At 44.5% G+C, this 22,905-nt stretch overlaps 2 protein-coding genes across 9 annotated transcripts in view; both read right to left on the bottom strand.

Annotated features, from left to right (window-relative positions):
* The window catches only part of TM9SF3 (transmembrane 9 superfamily member 3), a 76,702-nt gene extending 76,099 nt beyond the window's left edge, over window positions 1–603 (bottom strand). For 2 of the 7 annotated variants that reach the window (XM_089897965.1, XM_089897963.1), the window contains exon 1: window positions 350–603. In XM_089897965.1, coding sequence (XP_089754091.1) covers window positions 350–448 — 99 coding nt within the window. In that variant the 5' untranslated portion in view covers window positions 449–603. The remainder of the gene's footprint in view (window positions 1–349) is intronic. The other 5 variants (XM_089897964.1, XM_089897960.1, XM_089897962.1 and 2 more) reach the window with 3 other exon arrangements.
* Window positions 604–6,415: 5,812 nt separating this feature from the next.
* The window catches only part of PIK3AP1 (phosphoinositide-3-kinase adaptor protein 1), a 114,584-nt gene continuing 98,094 nt past the window's right edge, over window positions 6,416–22,905 (bottom strand). For both annotated transcript variants that reach the window (XM_022569201.2, XM_022569203.3), the window contains 3 exons: window positions 18,732–18,802; window positions 17,293–17,411; window positions 6,416–10,410 (listed from right to left, as the gene is read on the bottom strand). In XM_022569201.2, the coding sequence (XP_022424909.1) occupies window positions 10,353–10,410; window positions 17,293–17,411; window positions 18,732–18,802 (248 nt within the window). In that variant the 3' untranslated portion in view covers window positions 6,416–10,352. The remainder of the gene's footprint in view (window positions 10,411–17,292; window positions 17,412–18,731; window positions 18,803–22,905) is intronic.

Raw genomic sequence — 22,905 nt, forward strand, 5'->3', positions numbered from 1 at the left:
CCTGGCTGCCTGCGGCCCCCACTCCCGCGGCCAAGTGAGCCCCGACCCTCAGACCCCGCTTCTTTCCCGTCTCCCAGGGCCCCTGGACCCAGGGGTGCGGCACCATTTAGATCCGGGTTGGGGAAGGAGGCCCAGGCACTTAGGGAGCGGAGTCCTGTCCCGGGAGCGCACGGAAAGGGCTCCTCCCCGCTCCCGGGGTTCCTGCTCCGCCAGGCCCAACCGGAAGGCGCCCTCGGGCGGCCGCGGGGCTCGGCGGGCCGCTGGGCCCTCCAGGCCGCGCCGGGCCCGCCGAGGCGGTGGGCCGGGGGAGAGGGCGGTAGCGGCCGCGCCGGCCGGGAGCAATTCTCACCGTGTGCTCGTGCTCGTCCGCTCGGGCCCGGGGCAGCAGCAGCAGCAGCAACAGCGCGGCGGCCGCCGCCACGCCGGGAGCGCCCGGCAGCGGCCTCATCCTCCGCGCTCCCACCGGCCCGGCGCTGGCCCACCGACTCCTCCTCCGCCGCCGCTGCTGCCGCCGCCTCCGCCGCAGCCGATTCGCATCCACGGGGCGCGGACAGACGCACGGGGGCCCGGGCCCAGCCTTTGGCTCCTCCGCGCCGCCGCCGTCACCGCCCGCTCCGGAGCCTTCCCCGCCCCCCGGCGCCTCCTTGCCTCTTCCTCTGACTCAGCCACGTCATCCGGCCACCCCGGCACGCGCCGGAAGTGCCTCGCGATGCGGGGCCGCAACCGCCGCCGGCCGCCCCGCCCGAGAGGGGCGACCCCCGCAGCTCCGGAGGACCGCGCGAGGGCCCGGCCCTCCCGCCGGCCGCCCCTGGGTCGCGGGAGAGGCGGCGCTCACAGTGGCCCCGGCCTCGCGCCCCTCGCGGGTGCCTGGCCCGCATCGCAGGGCCTAAGCCGCCTCCATTCAACTTGTGCAACCTAGGTCAAAACGCTTTACTCTTCCTGGCCTCATTTTCCTCGGCTGGGAAGTCGGGTAATGGTCTGACCTACCGCCTCTCGGTGGGGTCGGATCAAGTAGCCCTCACAAGGAGCTCGGCTCTCGCCGGGAATGAATCACCAGCTCTATAATCGTCATTAAGGGAGATTGTTAAACTGGTATCGGGTTGGATGAGTGTCTTAAAGTCAGTGAATATTTACTGAATATTTATTTCAATCTTGTTGAAATTCTTGTTCGTTTATTTATTTATTGTTTGTTGGGTCTCCAGTGCACAGATATAAACACCTCTTAGAATCTAAGCTTTTCTCCTAAGCAGAGATCCTGTTCACTGACATATACTAGAACTGTGTCAGGCCCATAGTGGAAACTCAGAAGGTATTTGTTAAATATATACATGAATATGGCACCACCATCTACACAGTCCTCTCTAAGCCAAAACTCTGGAAACTGGAGTCGGATTGTCTCCATCTCTCAGCCATCAGCAGGCAACAAGTTCTAGCGTTTGTTATCTTAGAAATGAATCAAGAATTTATTTTTCCTCTCCTCTGCCAGTAATAGCCAGTCTTCTACACCTCACTCACTATGTATTACAGCAGCCTCCTACCAGGATCCCTATCACCAATCCTCCCTCCCTGTTTATCCTCCCCAACAGGTGCCAGTGAGTCTTCTAAAAAGAAACCTGATTATATCACTCTCTTGCTTAAAACACTCCTTGAATATTGTTTACATAAATCAAGGAATCACAGCTAAGATTTTCATCTGCCAGGCACTATTCTGAGTACTTCACACGTATTGACTCAATCCTTATGCAACAGGCACTGTGAGTTATGTTCATTTTACAGCAATGATCGCTGAAGCCCGGGGGGATGGGGGGTTTAAGTGGTTGCTGAAGGACTGGATCCAAGCATCTGGTTCCAGAATCAGTCTTTCTTACTACTCATGGACTACCATCCATACAGTCATTTTAAGAAATGAAATAGAGGGGCTTCCCTGGAAGCCCCTGGTGGTGCAGTGGTTAAGAATCTGCCTGCCAACGCAGGGGACACGGGTTCGAGCCCTGGTTCGGGAAGATCCCACATGCCGCAGAGTAACTAAGCCCGTGCGCCACAACTACTGAGCCTGTGCTCTAGTGCCTGTGACCCACAATTACTGAGCCCTTGTGCCACAACTACTGAAGCCCGCACGCCTAGAGCCTGTGCTTCGCAATAAGAGAAGCCACCGCAATGAGAAACCCGCACACCGCAATGAAGAGTAGCCCCTGCTCACCGCAACTACAGAAAGCCGGCACGCAGCAATGAAGACCCAACGCAGCCAAAAAATTAAATAAATTAAAAAAAGAAGAAGAAATGAAATAGACTTGTATGTACTGGCATGGAATGATAGCCGAGAGATAATTTTAAATGAAAACACTTGAAAATATAGAGTATGATTCCATTTTGAATGATATTAGTCTACCCATAGAAAACAATCTGAAAGATTATGACTCAAACCATTAACATTGCACATGCATACAAATATTTGCACGTATGTGCTACATGTGTAATCAGGAAAAAAAAAAATCCTAAAGTATACTCCTGTTAACAGGCAGCTGCAGAATCGGATCCCAATTTATCTCCTCAGCTTCACCTCCCACTGATCTCTTCTACCTCAGGCTATAGCCCTATATTTCCCAAATATACCAGGTTCTTTTATACCTCTGTGCCTTTGCTCTTTTTTTTTTTCTTATTGGAGTACAGTTGATTTACAATGTTGTGTTAGTTTCTGCTTACAGCAAAGTGAATCAGTTATACATAAACATATATCCACTCTTTTTTAGATTGATTTCCCTTTGCCTAGAAAGGAAACGAATGGACAAACTTTGTTACTCATTTTACAGGGCTAAATGAATGACCTCTTTAGTGAAAACTTGCATGCTGCCCTCAGGAAGTTGAGCATCCCTTCTTCAGGATTCCAGTTGCATTTATGTCATAACTACCATAGTCCCATTTCCTCTTCTGTACTACATTCTGACCTTTGTTGATGGCAGCCAACAAAGTACTGTACTACTATTTGTTTATATCGGTCCCAGCTGCTAGGACAGTGCTTGTCACATCATAGACATTCAATAACTATTTACTGAAGACATTCATAAGTAAAAAGTCACATAGCATAGAAGGATTTAAAGAACACATTCTAGATAGTCTAAGACGCATCACAGGGCAGTACATGATTAATTGCTGAATGAATCATATGCCAGTAATTACAATAGAAATCAGAGGAGGCGTCTTATACATCTTTGTATATCCTCCAGAGCACCTAACACAGTGACTTCCTCATAGTGGAAGCTCAGTAAATGCTCCGTGAATGAATAATCACAGTTTTGAATCAAGTGATGATGGGCAATTGAAGAACAAGCAGTGTAAGTGCTGAATAAAGATGCATGAGTAGTTTCTTGCTTAAACATCCATCACCAGCCTCCACAGATTTGAGGCAGTAAGCATTTGCTAGGTGTTGTCAGGTGCTCTAGGTTAGCAATTACTTTGGGGTGGGGAGGACACAAGAAAAAGTATGAAGTATTCATTTGGGGAGTGTAGACCTAAAACCAGGAAACATTACACACATAGAAGAGAACAGAGATTACAGTGTAAAAAAAGAATTGCACAAAATGTGACCAACTCTGCAAATGTTTGATAGGCAATAAGAGCAATGGGCGACACTCTCACCACTATTATTCAACATAGTTTTGGAATTTTTAGCCACAGCAATCAGAGAAGAAAAAGAAATAAAAGGAATCCAAATTGGAAAAGAAGAATTAAAGCTGTCACTGTTTGCAGATAACATGATACTATATATAGAGAATCCTAAAGATGCTACCACAAAACTACTAGAGCTAATCAATGAATTTGGTAAAGTAGCAGGATACAAAATTAATGCATAGAAATCTCTTGCATTCCTATACACTAATAATGAAAAATCTGAAAGAGAAATTAAGGAAACACTCCCATTTACCACTGCAACAAAAGGAATAAAATACTTAGGAATAAACCTACCTAAGGAGACAAAAGACCTTTATGCAGTAAACTACAAGACATTGATGAAAAATATTAAAGATGATACAAACAGATGGAGAGATACACCATGTTCTTGGATTGGAAGAATCAATACTGTGAAAATGACTACACTACCCAAAGCAATCTACTGATTCAATGCAATCCCTATCAAATTACCAATGGCATTTTTTATGGAACTAGAACAAATCATCTTAAAATTTGTATGGAGACACAAAAGACCCCGAATAGCCAAAGCAGTCTTGAGGGAAAAAAACGGAGCTGGAGGAATCAGACTCCCTTACTTCAGACTATACTACAAAGCTACAGTCATCAAGACAATATGGTACTGGCACAAAAACAGACATATAGATCAATGGAACAGGATAGAAAGCCCAGAGATAAATCCACGCACCTATGGTCAACTAATCTATGACAAAGGAGGCAAGGATATACAATGGAGAAAAGACAGTCTCTTCAATAAGTGGTACTGGGAAAACTGGACAGCTACATGTAAAAGAATGAAATTAGAACACTCACTAACACCATACACAAAAATAAACTCAAAATGGATTTGAGACCTAAATGTAAGACCGGACACTATAAAACTCTTAGAGGAAAACACAGGAAGAACACTCTTTGACATAAATCACAGCAAGATCTTTTTTGATCCACCTCCTAGAGTAATGGCAATAAAAACAAAAATAAACAAATGGGACCTAATGAAACTTAAAAGCTTTTGTACAGCAAAGGAAACCATAAACAAGACGAAAAGACAACCCTCAGAATGGGAGAAAATATTTGCAAATGAAGCAACTGACAAAGGATTAATCTCCAAAATTTACAAGCAGCTCATGCAGCTCAATATCAAAAAAACAAACAACCCAATCCAAAAATGGGCAGAAGACCTAAACAGACATTTCTCCAGAGAAAATATACAGATTGGCAACAAACACATGAAAGGATGCTCAACAGCACTAATAATTAGAGAAATGCAAATCAAAACTACAATGAGGTCTCACGTCACACTGGTCAGAATGGCCATCATCAAAAAATTTACAAACAATAAATGCTGTAGAGGGTGTGGAGAAAAGGGAACCCTCCTGTACTGTTGGTGGGAATGTAAATTAATATAGCCACTATGGAGAACAGTATGGAGGTTCCTTAAAAAACTAAAAATAGAACTACCATATGACCCAGCAATCCCACTACTGGGCGTATACCCTGAGAAAACCATAATTCAAAAAGAGTCATGTACCACCATGTTCACTGCAGCACTATTTACAATAGCCAGGACATGGAAGCAACCTAAGTTTCCATCGACAGATGAATGGATAAAGAAGATATGGCACATATATACAATGGAATATTACTCAGCCATAAAAAGAAATGAAATTGAGTTATTTGTAGTGAGATGGATGGACCTAGAGTCTGTCATACAGAGTGCAGTAAGTCAGAAAGAGAAAAACAAATACAAAAAACAAAAACACGTATGTATGGAATATTAAAAAAAAATGGTTCTCAGGAACCTAGGGGCAGGACAGGAATAAAGACACAGACATAGAGAATGGACTTGAGGACACGGGGAGGGGGAAGGGTAAACTGGGACGAAGTGAGAGAGTGGCATTGACATATATACACTACCAAATGTAAAAGAGATAGCTAGTGAGAAGCAGCCGCATAGCACAGGGAGATCAGCTAGGTGCTTTGTGACCACCTAGAGGAGTGGGATAGGGAGAGTGGGAGGGAGACGCAAGAGGGAGGAGATATGGGGAAAAAGTTATGTCTGGAAAGTTCTGAAGTTTGCATTGATTATTTACACTGAGTGGCATTTCTCTTCAAGACTAATATGAACTTACTAAAACGTGAAACAAATTTCCCACTGTTCTCAAAAAAAAAAAAAAAGAGCAATGGGCGAGGAGAGAAAAGCAAACCCTATTTTGGTGGAGTATTTGGGAAAGTTTAATGGAGGGAAGAGCATGTAGGGCCATTAATTCAAGGAATATTTATTGAGCATCTACTATGTTCCAGGAACTCTGGTAGGTACTAGGAAATGATGATGATAAATGGCTTTAGGGGATAAAAGTCTGATAACAGTAGGCTTGGGAAGAAGGAATAGGAGATAAAATAACTGATTAGAGGAAAAGGAATACGGCTTCAAAGATTCTTGGAGGCTGATGACCCACAGGGCTCAAAAATTGTTAGGACTCAGGGGCACCATCAAAATCAGGGTTGTTCTGCCAAACTGGACAGTGTAAAACATTGATAAATCTTATTTCATCAGTTTCTTCATCTAGATTAATGATCTCATTCCCTGACACCAAAAAGGTTGAAGGGGAAAATGACAGTGAAAGGAAACCCCTCCCAAATGGCTGTACAACTTCTTTTTCATGATAGTTCTAAAAAGACTCAATTGGTTAAAGAGTTTATGACGAGCAAATGATCCAGAAAACCAGAATTTCAACCTTTTATTCTTATTCTTAATAAACATAATCATCAAAAGTCTTGGTCTATAGATGACAACATATCTTCTGATTTCCATCTTCAGCTACCTTTTCTTTGAAATTTTATTTCTTCTTTCTACTTTATGTTTGTCTTGCTAGTAAATTTTCTATTGCTATTTACCACCTTCTACCTCTACCTTTTCTGTTCTAGATGAAGTGTTCTAGATACTGAAGAATTTTATAATTGGTCTGAATTCTTTCTTTAGGAAACAATCACTTAAAACATTGGTTCTTAGACCAAAGAGCAACTAAAGCTATTAATTTCTTTGTACAGTTCCCATTTCACTGTTTCTGACACATTTCTTTTAACTGATCTGTCATAACACTGATACAGGGCGTGGAATGGGAGTTGCCACATAATAAGATCCCTTGCTAATTAGGTGGTGAGTCTAGTAAGGTTGTCTCCCTCCTTCATCAGAATGAGGTATTCCCCACCAAGAGGAATTGCCTTAGTCCTAAACTTAAAGAGGTGAAGGGACCTGGGTTATTACTAAACACAAAACATTTTACTTCACAGATGATGGGGAGTCAAGTTAAGTGAATTCAGCAAGTCAGCAGCAGTCCAAAATAAAATCCAGGTTTCCTGACTTCCAAGCCATGTTCTTTGTCTACATCATGCTAACTCTTACTGCATGGCTAGCTAAGACATTTTCTCCTATATTGTGGGTTAAATGGGCTCTGGTGAGCTAGCCAAGGAACCTATTTATTACAGTTTCTATGAGAAAACGAATTCTGAGTTTTGCCTCAGAATTCAGAACACATCTTTCTACCTCCTACTCATCCTGTTACCACTCTGATGAACATAGTATCTGGCCATCAGGAATGAATGAGGAAGGCCATTTTATATTCTTAATAACTCACCTGGAAATGAATAGAACACTATTTATCAAACCAAAGCAAATATTTATACAGGAAGATTCTTCAAAATTGAGGATTGATTTTTAGGATGAATCTTCTAGAGTTATCCAAATTAGCTACTTGTCTTTCTTAGAAATAAATCTGTTACTAATACTTCCTCAGCCAACCAGCTGCAAAACCACACACTATGCTTTGAAAGACAGCACAGAAAACCAACTTACTTCCAGGGGCAAATGGGAGAGGGATCTAAAAATCCCAGCTATTGAGGTGATGTAGGACAGAGTAGGATCTCTCTTTTTTAATAACAAAGTAAGACAAAAGAGGGGGAGAGGGTAGGTAACTTAGCTTGACTTGTAAAAATATTCATTGAAGTCATTTACATACTATTACTTTGCCTAATTATGGCAAAGCATTAGGGATTATTCACATCATTAAATACATCAAGTTAAATTATTTGATTGCAACACAAACCTCCTGTTCAGAGTCTCTCAGTATTCATACTGTGATGCTCATATAGTTGGGTTGTCTGCTCACAGGTTTTAACATAAGATGAAGGAACAGTGCTGGCCTGGGAACTGGAGGACAATGTACCTTGCACAGTTAGAGGCAAAGGCAATGGCAGTGAGTATGACCAATAGCTTCACTGTCTATGAGCCAGTTTGTAAAATCTTGGGGAAGGATGGTGGCCACACAGCTGTCTCCCAAGGCATCATATAGAGAACTTTTTAACTATCTCTTTGGACACCTAGCTACAATTTAGTTTCTGATTCTCATTGTATTTAAATTCATGGTTTTGTTACATAATGTATTCCTAAAAATGTATACAAAAGTTGAGTGTGTGGAAGTTGAATAAATTTACATTATAATGGGTGGTTCTGTTTCTAGAGAATGAAAAATTTCACCCCAGCATTAGAGACATTCTTTGATAACATGGTCCCAGTGTTTCATCCAAATTTTTCGTTTTCCTTTTTTACTTTTACACACAACCAATCATTTTGGATGTTCAGTGAACATTCAATGAGGATTTAAGACTTGTCATTTTTGACGTGGCACTCCTGATTATTTCCTTCTGTGTCTCAAGTGTGTGTCACATTTATGAAACCCAGGTATCTCATAAGCACTTTTAATTTTATGGTTTCCACTTATTTTCATATAAGAATAAAAATGCAATAAAATATTCCAATATTGCACAGTGATGTGCATACAAAGATGGTAACACCATTGGCTGGGAGCAGATTTTGCCATGTTACTGATCTAAATACTTGTTAACCAAAGAATGTAAAAAAAAAAAAAATCTAAACTTCCCATCCAAAAGGGAGCTTAGAGGTACTAAATATCTTTAAAAGTATATCTTTTATCAAGATCAAATGTGCTTAAAACAGAGACTATCAATAAGAGGAAGGATAACCATACAAACCTTGTATTTCTCGTTCTCCTTTTATCTCATATCACCCTATTTCTCCCAGATAAGTGACCAGGAGAGTAAAGGGACCATTGCAAAATGGCTACTATGTGCCAGGCATTGTGGTAGGTAAAATTTCCACAAATACTCTCTTAATGGCCGGTGCCAATAGTGTATTTTATGTCAGAAAAAACAAAACAAAAAAACAGAAAAACAAAAACCCAAGATCTCAGAAGCTATTAACTTCAATAAGTCCTTGTTTGCTGGACTGAGGAATTCGACTGAAAAAGAACCATTGATCATTACAAAAGGACCCAATAAAACTGTACTTAACTGGATCTTTAATAGTATGGCTTTTATATCTTTGTGTGGGGTGGAGAATAATTTCAGGGAGAAGCACCAGATTTCTGATAATTTTTAAAGAAATAGGTCTGATACTAATTTTGCTGTATGTTTAACCATCAGTTAAGGGCCTGTGCTTTGAAGGTAGATTTATGTGCTAGGGACTCAAAATTAATGATATGTTTAAGGCTCTACATTCTCTGCACAAATTTCCCAAGCCTGGTGGTAATAATGTGTATATAACGAAATAGATAACTATTTCTACTTTAAGTTCCTCCTTCTTCTTCTGACCCATCAGCAGAGTAAAAGTCAAGGGTCCTCCTCTCTCCTATGGCCAGAACTAAGATCTACTGCTCTGCATCTAAGGGTGCAGAGCAATAAGTGGGGTCCCTGGCATCCCAAGCTTCTGGTTCCCAACCATTTTTTAGATGTTCTTTGGTAGCATCACTGTTTTGCAAGCATACTGACTTATAAATGCTCCAAATACTTGATACTCCCATACCTGGGAGATATGGAAGAAGGAAACTTCTGGAAGGCCAATAGTCAGTCACTGAACAAATTTCTACATCTGCGCATTTCTTGAGGGAGAGAGCTTGGCTATTTGGAGATGGAAAGTATGGTGACCTGATATCAGCAGGTCCGGATTCTAGACCCACCTCTTCGTCTAACCAACTGAGTGTTCTTGGTTCCAGGCTTCTGTGAAACCTCAGATTTGCCTTCTATATAAAAGGAGTTACGACTCATCCCTCTCTAAAGTCCTTTTGAGTTTGTTGTATGTGACCAGCCCTGGCATTTAAACACCCTCCTGAAGCTACAGAAAAGCTGAAGAATCATTTAAAAATTAGGACATATCTTCTTACTTGAATACTGTAAGTCAAATCATAATCACTTCTAGAAATTAGATTGGACTAGCAAATAAGTAAGACCTAATATAAGTACATTTCAGTAAAATCACTTGTAATGTACATTTCTGAACAATCTTTTCAGGCTCCTGACATGCCAAATTAGAGGTAAGTATTCCAATTAAGTCGTCATCCTTTTGGCAAACAAGAATAGGGATCAATATACTTGATGATGGTGAATGAAGTCCTTAGTTTCACCTCTTGGTGCCTTAATAATATCTTCTTCAAGGAAAGCCCAGACCAGCAGGGCTGCAACAATATCAGCAATGAGACTGGGTCTTAAGGTCAGCAGTCAGGCCATAAAACTCAACATGAAGACATCATTAACAGGCTGAAAACCACAAGTCTCAAGGTCCCGAAGTAGGCAGGCTTTAGGAGGTGGAATCAGCGACCTCTGGGTGGAACAGGTGGAGGAGGATGGAAGGTCTCCCTGGTCGGAGGCCTGAAATGAAAGATAACACAATTATTATCAAACAAATTTAATTAACTAGTTCTCAGGCATCCATGATTTGTTGCAAACTTGGTATACTATGCAAAGGACATGTTCTTCAATTAATAGAAGTGGAGAAACATACGGACCTTTCAGTCGCATACATGCTAAGCTGTGGCTTGCAATCCTAGCTGCACATTAGAATCACCAGCAGCGCTTTGAAAAATAACAGTTGCCAGGCTCGATCCCAGACCTATTCCATCATAATCTCTGGAGGATAGGGTTCAAGCATCACAACTTTTAAATAGTGTCCCTCCTTCAACCAGTTATATTAACCGTGTCGTTTATTTTCTGAGGCTTTGACATCTGGGCCCTGGCTGATCCTGGAGGGCCTGCCCCTCCTAGGGAAAGCTAGTTCCTAGAGATAGCAAACAACCTGCAGTGAGCACAACTTTCACATGCAAACTAACCAGTCCAGAGCCCATACTCCAACCATGTCCTTTAATGGGACTCTCATATTCGGGACCACTATCCACTGCCCTAATCACCCCAGGGCCAGGTGCCAGACAACTGGAGACAGCCCCTTTGCCCCGGAGCCTGCTGAAATTACTCAAACTAGCCAATCCTTAATCTGCCTAGCCTGCCTCACTTGTTCCTTCCTGCAGAACCCAAAATAAAGGCTCTTGCCCATGTTTCTCCCCTCCCTGACATTTCTCCTGCCTAAACCTGGGGCTTTCCTGTGTGCCCCACCCCGGCATAACGTGCCCCCTCCTCTTGGGATCTAGGAGTATAACAAACTCCCTATTCAAAGGCAGTCGTGGGGCTTCCCTGGTGGCGCAGTGGTTGAGAGTCCGCCTGCTGATGCAGGGGACATGGGTTCGTGCCCCGGTCCGGGAAGATCCCACATGCCGCGGAGAGGCTGGGCCCGTGAGCCATGGCCGCTGGGTCTGCGCGTCCGGAGCCTGTGCTCCGCAACGGGAGAGGCCACGGCGGTGAGAGGCCCGTATACCACAAAAAAAAAAAAAAAAGGCAGTTGTCTCCTGATCTGCTGACCTTGCCATACCTAAGTAATAATAAAACCTATATTTTAAAACTCCAGTGATTCAAATGTGCAGCCAGGCAGGAGACACACTGCAGTGGGGAGATCCCTTGAGAGAGGACTTGAGAATTTCTGAAGTCGGCTTCTCACAACTACTTCCACCTGGGATCACTAAGTGTGTTGTCCCAACTCCATGTCTGCTTTCCTAGAAGCCTTCCTCCACGTTAGTCTAGATGGTTTTTGAACGGTACTAAATGATACTCCAGAGAGACCTGGGTGAATGTATTTACAGAGGGTTCAACAACTACAGATGGTATTTCCACATGTGTGCTGTAAAACCAATATTTAATTCTCTTGGAAGCAAGTCAGTAAGTCAAGAAAGAGAGCTTTGTCAGGTGCTGTAATTGAACTGTGCTACCCTGGAACTGCGTACTTGAGGACTGAATGAATCAATGAGTAAATATTTACTAAATGTCTCTTGAATGCAAGTTTGCGTAGGTCAAGGAAACGACAAAAGAGTTGGGAAAAGACAGGCCATTTCAGGAGCCAGAGAGGGAGGCAGAAGTAGAAAAGAATAACAACAGACATCCTCAGGAGGGTCTGCAGTGGCACCTGGGAGTAGATGGTTTTGTGTGGTTGTCTCTTTATCCAGAGAAAACAAATGGACGGTCTCCTTCCATCGCCGGACCTGACCTGCGAACCATGGGCTTAAAGGAGAAAGCTGAAGGACAGCCAGGTGATACCACTTATCACTTGGGTAAGCTTAGGCTGGCTTCCTTGCTTCCTTCCTTCCTCTCAACAGACATTTATCTACTGTGCATCTGCTCCTGGGTGTGGGATATATCAGCAAGTAAAATGGGCATGGAACTTTCCCTCAAGGTGCTGAGAATATAATGGATGAGACAGACAACAGGGAAAATCAGTAGGCTGCACTGAAAGTTTCGATAGGGCACATTCAGAACCTATGAGAACATATGGCAGAGGCATTTATGCACACATCTGGAGAATAAGTTCAACTTCTCTGAACCTCTTTCTCATCTGCCAGACAGAGGTAAAGGTACCTATGTTGGAGATGTAGGTATCTATATTGGAATTGCAGATACCTATACTGTGTGAGATGACAGTTGGAAAGTGGATAGCACTTTTGGCTTAGAGTAGGCACTCAAGAGGTAAAGCTAATAATTTTATTATTATGATTAAAGATGTATTCTTAGAACTTCTCCCCATGTATGCCCCATAAGCCTTACATTTTACCTTCCATCACAAAGAGAGTCACGATTCCCTACTGGTCCCTCTTCCTCTGCTGCCCGACTCTGCAGTTGGGGCGAGTCTACAAGCAAACCATCTCCACATTTCATTCTGATGAACAACCCAGCTAAGGATCGGAAGCCCCATCTCAGGGAAATGGGTTTGTGATTACAGACATATCAGAACCATGGAAATAAAGGTTATTAAATCAGAATCAAGTGGTGGTCTGTGGGGGAGACGGCCTCTCCAGGACGCTGGGAAGTTGGAGCTGGAGACAGGATTGTGCAGTCCAGAGACCCGGGCACTGGCTGCTTTCTCCTCCGTGTTGAGGGTGAGGTCTGTGCTGATAAGTTTGGTTCAAGAACCCAGCAATCCTGATGCTGGTTACATTCTTTTAAAGCAGGCCTATTATTTAGATGGTATGCTTTTGTATGATCACAACATTGTTAAAAATATCTTTAAGCTTCCCTATTAGTAAATAGCCTCCGGCCCAAGTCCCCTTACTCTCTGACCACTACCCCCCATCCCCCAGGGACTTCACAGATCTCTTTACAAGTCAGCAGCTAAAGGATTAACTCTTGGTACTCCAGGAGGCCTTCAGAAGCATGTTCTGATTTGGCAGTACCTAGGCTACGCCTGAAAGGGGAATGCATGGATTGTTAGTGATCGGCAAATCACTAGTAAATGGCAAAACATATTAAAAAACAAGGGGGCAATGGCTCAGCAAGATGTTGGCTTTTTTTTTTTCTCTACTGGCACGACTTTACCTATGAAGAGTGTGATATTGTCAGCTGCCCACTCTATAGGGACTAATGCCCTGCAAGGGAAATGCCATGCAAAGATATAATGCATCTGCTCCTGTCCTTGTCACCATCTGCCTTTCCTAACTTTGAAGTATAAATATATTAGGAACTTACAGCGGGTGGGAATGTGAAGCTTCTTTCCACTAATCTGTAACCCACCTGCACTGTGGTACACGACTTGATGGCTAGCTGTCAACCCAAGCAGTAGCAGTCTATCCATCCACCTGTTCACTCGCTTGCGTGATAAATATTTGCTAAATTCCTAGCCGGCGCCAATTACTGATTTAACTCCATTCTGTGCTGGGGAGAGTAGAAAAAAATTTTTTTCTTATCGAAAATCTCTAGGAACTTCCCTGCAGTGGTTAAGAATCCACCCGCCAATACAGGTGACAATGGTTCGATCCCTGGTCCGGGAGGATCCCACATGCTGCAGAGCAACAAAGCCCGTGTGCCACAACTACTGAAGTCCCTGCGCCTAGAGGCTGTGCTCCCCAACAAGAGAAGCCACCGCAATGAGAAGCCCGCGCACCGCAGCGAAAGAGTAGACCCCGCTCGCCACAACTGGAGAAAGCCCGCGCCGGAGCAGCAAAGACCCAAAGCAGCCAAAAATAAATAAATAAATAAAATTTAAAAAACAAACAAAAACAATCTCTATTCTTTTGAGGTTTACCATCTACTTGAGGAGACAGATATGTAAACAAGGGCCACAACATGGGATGAATTATAATGGAGGTACTTGGGGAACCACAAGAAGGTTCACTCTGAATAGGAACATCAGGGAAGGCTTCACAGAAGAGGTAATGTTTGGACAGAGTCCTAAAGGATGTGTAGGAATTTTCTAAGCAGAGATCGGAAGGGAGTAGGAAGACAACATTCCAGGCAAAAGGAACAGATTGAGCAAAGACAGCACGAAATGACACAGCTCACTAGGAATTCTTAAGGGGGAAACATCAGTGACTACAAGAGAGGGGTGGGACTCAGGGCCATGGCATGCTAAAAAATAGAGAATTAAATTTAAGGCTTTCATGCCAGGAAGTGCCATCACCAGCTATTTCTGCTCTAGAATGGGCACTCTCTGGTGCAGTGGAGGAGGGACTGACTGGAGGCAGGGAGGTGAGTGTGGGCCTACAGGGATGAACTCAGGCACTGGCAGATGGAGAGGAGGGGTAGATCTGAAAGCTGCAAGGGCAGCAAAACGAACAGAGCCTGGGGAGCTTCGAGGGAGGCAGGGATGGAGGCTGACCCCGGGGGCAGGCGCTTGGGGAAGAGAGAGAATAGTGCCACGTCTCAGGCTGGGAAATGGTGAGAAGAAGGCAGTTAGGGGCAGAGGATGGCAGGTTGGATGATGAGTTCAGTTTTGCATGGGCTGCGTCTGAGATCTTGGTTGGACACCTGGTGAAGTTCCCAATGAACAGTAGGAAACAGAAGGCCAAGGTACAGATGGCGATGGAGACTTGGAGTCATTGCTGACAATTCAAGCTCTGGGGACAGCATGCAGAGTGAGAAGAGGAGGGGACCAGGACTGGAGACAGTGATGAGCAGGATGTGCTGTTTGAGGGAAAGGGGGGTTCAGGAGAACATGAGTGGGGAAGAGCGGCCAATTCCCAGATCTGGAAGTGGAGTGGAGACCACCAAGCTCAGCCTCCCCTCCTGTCCGTCAGTGGGTCAAGCATTCAGGAGAGAGGCCCATTTTATTCTTTGCTCAAACATCTCCTCATTTTATTATGAAAATTACATACACACTTTCAGAACAATTGCATCTTTTCCAATCTTCACACCAAAAATGCACCCAAACCCCGTTTCTATCAGAGATTTCTTTGCAAACACCATTTCTTTAGTAACATATGTTTTCCTCCTTTTCTCTCCCCATCTTTATCACAACATGCTTCCAGACTTCCCCAAAACAATTCATCTGCCATCTCTCTTTACACATTAAATGCATCCCAGTTTCCAGCCTTTAATTTCTGGAACCCATTTCCCTGGTTGTTCTCTCTCCTGTAGACAAAATCCCACAGAGTCTTTGTAGCTATATATTCGAGATTGACATTCTTTTTAATCTTGGTACAATTAGATAACTGCCTCCAAAGTTTTACCTTCAGGAATAAAAGGTCTTAGATCTTGTATCTTCTCCCATGACACCTGGACCTCCTTGGACAGGTGTAACAAAATGACTAAAAGACTGGACCCTGGAGTCAGGCACACCTAGGTTTGCCACAGACATAAAGTCTCCATCCAGTCTTAAGCCCCAGTTTCTACATCTGCAAAATGGGATAACACTAAACATCTACCACCTAGAGTTGTGAAGAGAATTAAATGAGCTAATGCATTTAGTGTGTTTAACGGAACACCTGGCACATAGTAAGCGCTCAATAAATATTAGCATTTATTACCACAATTGCTCTCCACAAACACCCCTCCCCAATCCCCAACTATATATAATTTTCAAGCAACAGAACATTATGCAAATTCAGGTGACTGGACTAGGTTATCGCTAAGGTTCCTTCTAGGGCTAATGTTCTAATATGTGAACTCTATTCTACACCAGGGAAACATGCTCCGTGAGTGTGAAGCAGCTTGGGTCCGAGGGAGGCTTGTGTAGCAAGTGTCAGTACGTGAATGTTGCTGGGAGCACACGGAAAAGCGGTAATAGCAAGGGGAGAAACGGAAAGATCCTCAGCGCAGGGTCAGCTGCTCTTTCCAGAAAAGCAGAAGAAAAGCCTCCTCGTGGTACTTTATCAACAAATTTCACTGATGAGGTTCATTTGAGTTACAAGTTTCAAATTGAAAAAAAAAAAAAAATCTTAGTTTAAAAAAACATCCTTTTAATCTCCCCCCGCACCCCCCCCCACATTGTATTTCAGACATCAAAGAATTAAACTCCCAAGGCAAGCCTAGGCTTTTATTCCCAAAGGCTCCTTTCTGCCTTGGCAGACAAGCTAGCTTTGACCACCTCTTCTGTGACTCCAGAAGACCTTAAAAAGGTTCCTGCCAGAAGCCTGAACACAAACAAAGACATACATCAGAGCCCCATAAGTCAGTCACACTCTTTTGTCTAATGCCCAGCTCCAAATCTCCATAGGCTCATCCTTCTGCATAAAAAACACTCAGACTGTTGTGCTCTTACTAAGGGCCAGAAACACAATCCTTACGACTCTGTGAGGAAGTTCATTGACTATCTCCGTTTTTTTTTTTTTGGCCACACCACGCGCAGCATGAGGGATTTTAGTTCCCGGACCAGGGGTCAAACCCGAGCCCCCTGCAGTGGAAGCTCAGAGTCTTAACCACTGGACCGCCAGGGAAGTTCCTACTATCTCCATTTTATGGACAAGGAAAGTAAGGCACATGACAGTTAAATAATTCATCCAAGTTCACAAGTGGCTGCTGGAGACTTCCCCAGGCAGTGTTTCCCCACCACCACACCTTGCTGCCTCTCTCACCTTTATTTCCACTCCCAATTCCTTCTTATCTCCTGGCCCCCAAAAGGCACTGTCTCCACTATGCGGCCAAGGGAATTAGTTATTCGGGAGCTGAATTCTAACCAGATAAGAATTATGCAAAACCTTGACCTTTACCGATGTATTTCACTGACAAAATATTGCATTTGCTATTTAGAGTATGTGCAACTGAATAAAGCATCCCTCAAGTTAATGAAGAGTCCACATTGAAATGTGTCCAAAGTATGCATTTCAGTGAGTCTAGCTCTGTGCTTATTCTTAGGTCATTTTAGATGTCCCCAGATCCTACACTCCCCTCCCCTGAAACTCAGAGAGTGAGGAAAAAATGTCCCGTCAGCTTCGATGTTACCTCTGTGAGGCGGCTCGGGGCGGCACCCTGGGGGGCCTCTCGAGGGGCATGATGGGTGCGCTGTCCACTGGTGGGGGGCCTGGACTACGACTTCTGGCAACCTCGGGGGCTTCATTATCCTGCAGCAGAAAAGATGAGAAGGAAGGGTGGAAACCACATTAAGCAGCAGCATAGTTGGACACACTCCATCCCACAAGCTCCTCGGCCCTTCCCGGGCTTTGACTGAAGGTTACTTACTGACTGACAATCAACCCAGCAATACCAGGGCAGTTTTCCACTGACACTGACTCCCAGAGTCACTGAGGAGACCATCAGACCCAAGTTATCACTAGCGATTCGCGCTCTTGTTCCTCACTACCCGGTGCGACATGTGGGCCACCAACATCACCATCGCCTGGGGGCTTGGGAGAGCCACAGGGTCCCAGGCTCCTCCCCACACCTGCCCCATCAGAACCCACATTTTCACAAGATCCTACGTATTTCTTATGCATGTTAAAGTTTGAGGAGCATTGCTCTATGTAACCAGATAGGGCTGGAGGAGTTTTATTTTTAAGCAAAAGTCCCTTTTTGGGACAACAGAACGGTGACTGGTCCTCAGTCACAGGGTCATACGAGCTGTGCACTGGTGGGCGGCCCACCCCTAGGGCCCTACCTCAGGGAGTCTCCTGGGTTGGCAGTGACCCACGTGACCTCACCCGCACATCCCAGCTGCTGGTCACTGGATCAGGATACACACCCTGACCCAAACTGGGCCTCAGCCTAAGGCAGCAACTTACACTCTGCTCAGAGACCTTGCGGCTCTCGGGGAACTGTCTGCCACTATCCATGTGGAGAAGCAGAAAAGGCCAGTGCGCAGTGCGAGAAAAAGGAGATACCCACAGAGAAGAGGAGACAAAAGAGCGTGTGGCCTCGGGGGGTACAGTGAACAGTGGCTCCCGCTGTGGCATGCCCCGCTCCTGACCCAAGCCCCGAAAGGTGACCACTGCTTCTGGAATCCCTGATACTCATCCAGTTCCCTCTCACCCCTTTTGGCTTAACCCTTCCTCCTTCCCTCTCTTCCTTTCTTCCCCTCTTTTTATTGAGGTGAAACCCACATAACATAAAATGAACCATTTTAAAGTGAACAATAAGTAGCACTTAGTACATTCACAATATCGTGCCACCACCATCTCTATCTACTCCCCAAACATTTTCATGACCCCTGCAAAGGAAACACTGTACCCCTTAAGCAGTTTACCTGCATTTCCCCTACCCCCAGGCCTGGTAACCACCAATCTGCATTCTGTCTCTATGGATCTACCTTTTCTGGACATTTCATACACACGGAATCCTACAATAGGTGACCTTTTGTGTTGGGCTTCTTTCACCTGGGTTTCCATTTCCTGCAGTGAAACGACCCCCAGGACAAGACATATGCGGGTGCGGGCCCCGGCTCTCACCTCGTTGTCCCCCTCCATCCCGCTGCTCACACTGAGGAGGCTCCGGGTGCTGGATCGGTTACTCGCGCTGCCTAAAGGGCACAAACAAAATCAGCTGGACTGTGGATTGTCTCAAGGTAAAGTAAAATTTGCAGAACTCTAGCTCTCACTTACTGATAGAAACAATACACAAGCTGTGCATACGGGCTTCTTCAAAATGCTGCCGTCTAATAACATTACCATGTTATTAGAGTTCAGTTTTTCTTTCAGCATAAAATGAAATGGTTCATCTTTGTATTACCACTTTTTGCTTTATAGTTACCATTTACTGAGGGCTTACCCCACGTTACATGCTTTAAAAGCACGACTGCATTTAATCCCTATGAAAACCCTACCCGATATTAGAGCTCCGATCTGACAGACAAGAAAGCAGAGACGCTCTAGTTCTCACGTGTTCAGTGGTATTTCTAAAATCTGCAAACAACTTTTGTTGCTAAAGTTTTTTTTTACCTATTTAGAAATTACGGCATGTGCGAGTATCACACATGTATACATACCTTCTAAAAAGGGGCCAGTGTGACACAAAACACAAAGCACAGATTCAAAAGTATAATTTACACGCAGGGTAGGAACTGTGACTATGTGAGTTTAGGTGCTGAAGGATGTAAGTTGAGGATTTATCACCTACCTCATTGAAACAGCATTATCCAATAGAACTTTCTGGAAATGTTCTGTTGTGTGCTATCCAATTTGGTAGCTAGTAAGACACATGGCTAGTGCAGCTGAGGAACTAAATTTTATTTAGTTTTAATGAACTTAAATGTAAATAGCCACATGTAGCTAGGGGTTACGGTATCGGGCAGCACAGCATTAGAACAAGCTCAAGAACGTGGTTGGTCTAGCAGTGAAGAAGGAAGAATAACAGCTAATCAACTAAAACTTTGACTTTAATTTACCAATATTGCCTTTAACAGTATTGCCAGATCTTAGGTCTGCTGAATTTCCACTCAAAGTAGCTCCTCATCATATTAGTTTATAGGTAAATTGCCTTAGTTTTGACTTCATTATGGTACCAACTTTGACCTAATTAATTTAGATGTTAGCTTGACGAGAGTCGGTTAAGATTATAATTTTGGATTGTTTCTCAGAGGCAGATTTTTAAATTTAAAATAATGTGTCGAAAATATTTCTAGAAACCAGGGGATTCAGAGTTAGTCTATTAAGGAGCACGTGGCCCGGTCTCTTTCTCTCCAGCTACCCACACATAACACTGCTTGCTCAGCCAGAATGTCCTTTTCTCCCTGCTCCCCCCAGCCCACCCCTATCCACAAATAGAAAAGCTCCTGTCCCCAACGCTCAGGACAAATGCTGTCGAAACCTTTCCAGATCCCCCAAATGGAAGTAAACCCTCCTATCCACGGGCTCCCACCCCTGTGGAGCCAAGCCTCCCACGTCATTCACCATTGTTCATCCCCTTTCCCTACAATGAACCAGACTCCTTCCAAAGTTTATCCACTAGGAGGGAGCAAAAAGCTGTCCAGGCACTGGCTCCAGGATCCTGGAAATTCGCACCAGCCAGCTCCCCTTGTCCCTTCCCTTGGTGTTCTTGAATTTTTAACTCCCACCCTTTGGCTTTGAGCCTTCGCTCCTGGTTTATCAGCCCTGGCTGGCCCTCTCCCCTCTCCAAGGCTGATGACCTGCTTGGCCACAACCTGTCTGGACTGCACCACCGGTAGGAGGCTCTGGCCCCAGCCCCCATCATCTTCATTCTTGCTGGGGGAAGGGGGCAGTGCCCACCCCCTTGCCAGGCTTCTGTCACCAGGGAAGAAGGATCAGACAAGCATCTAACTGGTACTATTTTTATACCTTCTCTCCTCCATTATAAGTCCCCTGAGGACAGACCCTATTTCTTTTTCAGCTTTATGTCTCCAGTATACAGTCTAGCTCCATATGCACAGGGCTGTCCTCAATATTTGGTGGAGGAATGAATGAGGGGAAAAAAATGACCCTATATATATGACCCTTAAGAAACTTGAACCAGACAACTTAGAAGAAGGTCAATGGTCTTTCCGTAATGAAACTTTGGTTCTCTTAAACATAACACTAATATTTTGTGCTTAAAATTATAGTCACAACCAGATTTAACCTGCAACTGTTTTCCTGTAGTTCCCAAGAGATGACAGCTGAACCATAATAAAATAGTGCTGTTTTCAGGGTATGACTCCGGGGGTTGAGAGGCAGTTGGTGGGTCAGAGCTGGGCCATCCTCACTCTCCCTCCTTGCCCTGGGAACTGTTTCTCTTTGGAAGGCAGTATGTCCCCATGGTTGAGCACACAGAGAGATCTGGATGTGAATCCCACATGCCCTGCTTCATTTCCAGGTGAGCCAGGGTAAGATGCCTAACCTAGGCCTCTGCTCCCTGGTCTCACAGCACTGCTGTATAGAGTGAGGCCACAGGTAACAGGCTTGGCACAGAGCCTGTAAGAGCAAGCATTTGATTAATTACAGCAGCTGTCACCATCACCATCGCCAGTCTCAAAATGGCAGGTTATCCACTAGTGACCCAAGGGCCCTCACCCCCAGCCAGTGTCCACACCTTTGTATAGCCTCTTCCTCACCTCCCTCTCAGCTTAGCCACGTGACTTACTTTGGCCAACGTGACGTTTGATGCAAGCCAACGCTCGATAAGTACTTGCACACTGGGGCTTGTCCTTCTGGAATGCTCCCTTTATGGATCTTGTTATCATACAAGAAGTTCAGGCTATTGAATTAGAGGCCATATGTAGAGAGTCCCTGGAGAGTGAGAGGCCATCGTGGATGCTCCAGCCCATGCCAAGCTTACAGCTGAATACAGTCACATGAGTGACCCCAACTGACCACAGGGGGTGGAGGTGAACAATTCCCACTTGACTCCTGGCCAAGTTGAGAATCAGACATAAATAAATGATTATGTTTCCAGCCACTGCATTTTGGGAAAGTTTGTTACATAGCAATAGATAACTGTGCAACAGGGCCTGGATGCAGTCTATGGCCACAGAGTAGAATAAAATCCTCTGGCCTGTCATTTAATAACATTTTCTACCCCAATAAGATAGCCACCTCTGGGCAGTATGCCACCATACAAGGTAAGAAGCACAGTTTATGCTTTCCAATCTATTTTCACTCCAAGCTAACTCAAAGTAAAACATACGCATAAAATGGTTTAAATTAATCTGAACCTGAAGTGAGTACTCTGCATTCATCTTGTTAAATTTCCCCTTCCCGCATCCCAGAAAGCCCTGCCCTCAGCCCAAGAGTGTCCACACCACGTCTCCTCTCCTCTGTGACACGTCTGAGCTGGCTGCCTGCCTGTCCCTTGCTTCCTCTGCCACCTGTGGTCACTCCCATTTCTGAACTTATCAGAATTCTCTAAGTTGCCTAAAGGGGGGGTGATACACATTATCACACCCATAACGTAAGGGGAGGTTTTCTTCTCTGTTAAGTCCAGGCTTCTCATGTGGTTGTATGATATGCTTTGGGTCTGTTTCAACAGGTAACAGTGGCAGAGAGAAGAGCTGGGTTCTACTCTCATTTTGCCATTGACTGGCTGTGGGACCTTGGGCAAAACCCTTTCTTTTTCTGGGTTACAAATACTCTATTAATAAAGTAAGGAGGGGGAATAGTTCAGAGGCTCTTGACCTAAGTCCATGGATGGGCAAAATTGTGTGTGTGTGTGTGTGTGTGTGTGTGTGTGTGTGTGTGTAAACACATACACGTGCATTTTTATAGGAAGCACATCCAGAGCATATACCAGACTCTCAAAGGGGTATGTGATACAGAAAAGATTAAGAACCCCTGGGTTAGGTGACCTTCCAGTTCCTACATCCATGTGGGGGTCTTCCACCTGACATTTAAGGAGACGTGAGTCCTGAAATTCAGCTTGTCTCTTGCTCTTTCACTTCTCTCCTAGCTGTTTTGATAACACTGAAGTGTTTGAAAGCAGCAAAACTCGATCTATTTGGCTTGTGAAGCTGGTGTGTCTGAAGTCAGCTCATACCTCCCTGGATCTGGAAACAAAGCCCCAGCTCCTGCCTGCACATCAGCGTGTATTGCCTTGTTGCAATCAGACTCCTATTCAAGCTGTCAAGCCAAAATGAAGACACTTCCCAATTAGATCCTCAACTTGCCTCTAAAGTTGGAATTCTCAAATCCGAGT

The sequence above is a fragment of the Delphinapterus leucas genome, chromosome 16, assembly GCF_059928025.1.
Source record: "Delphinapterus leucas isolate spDelLeu-1000000601 "Yukka" chromosome 16, BTC_Dleu_Yukka2, whole genome shotgun sequence".
NCBI lineage: Eukaryota > Metazoa > Chordata > Mammalia > Artiodactyla > Monodontidae > Delphinapterus > Delphinapterus leucas.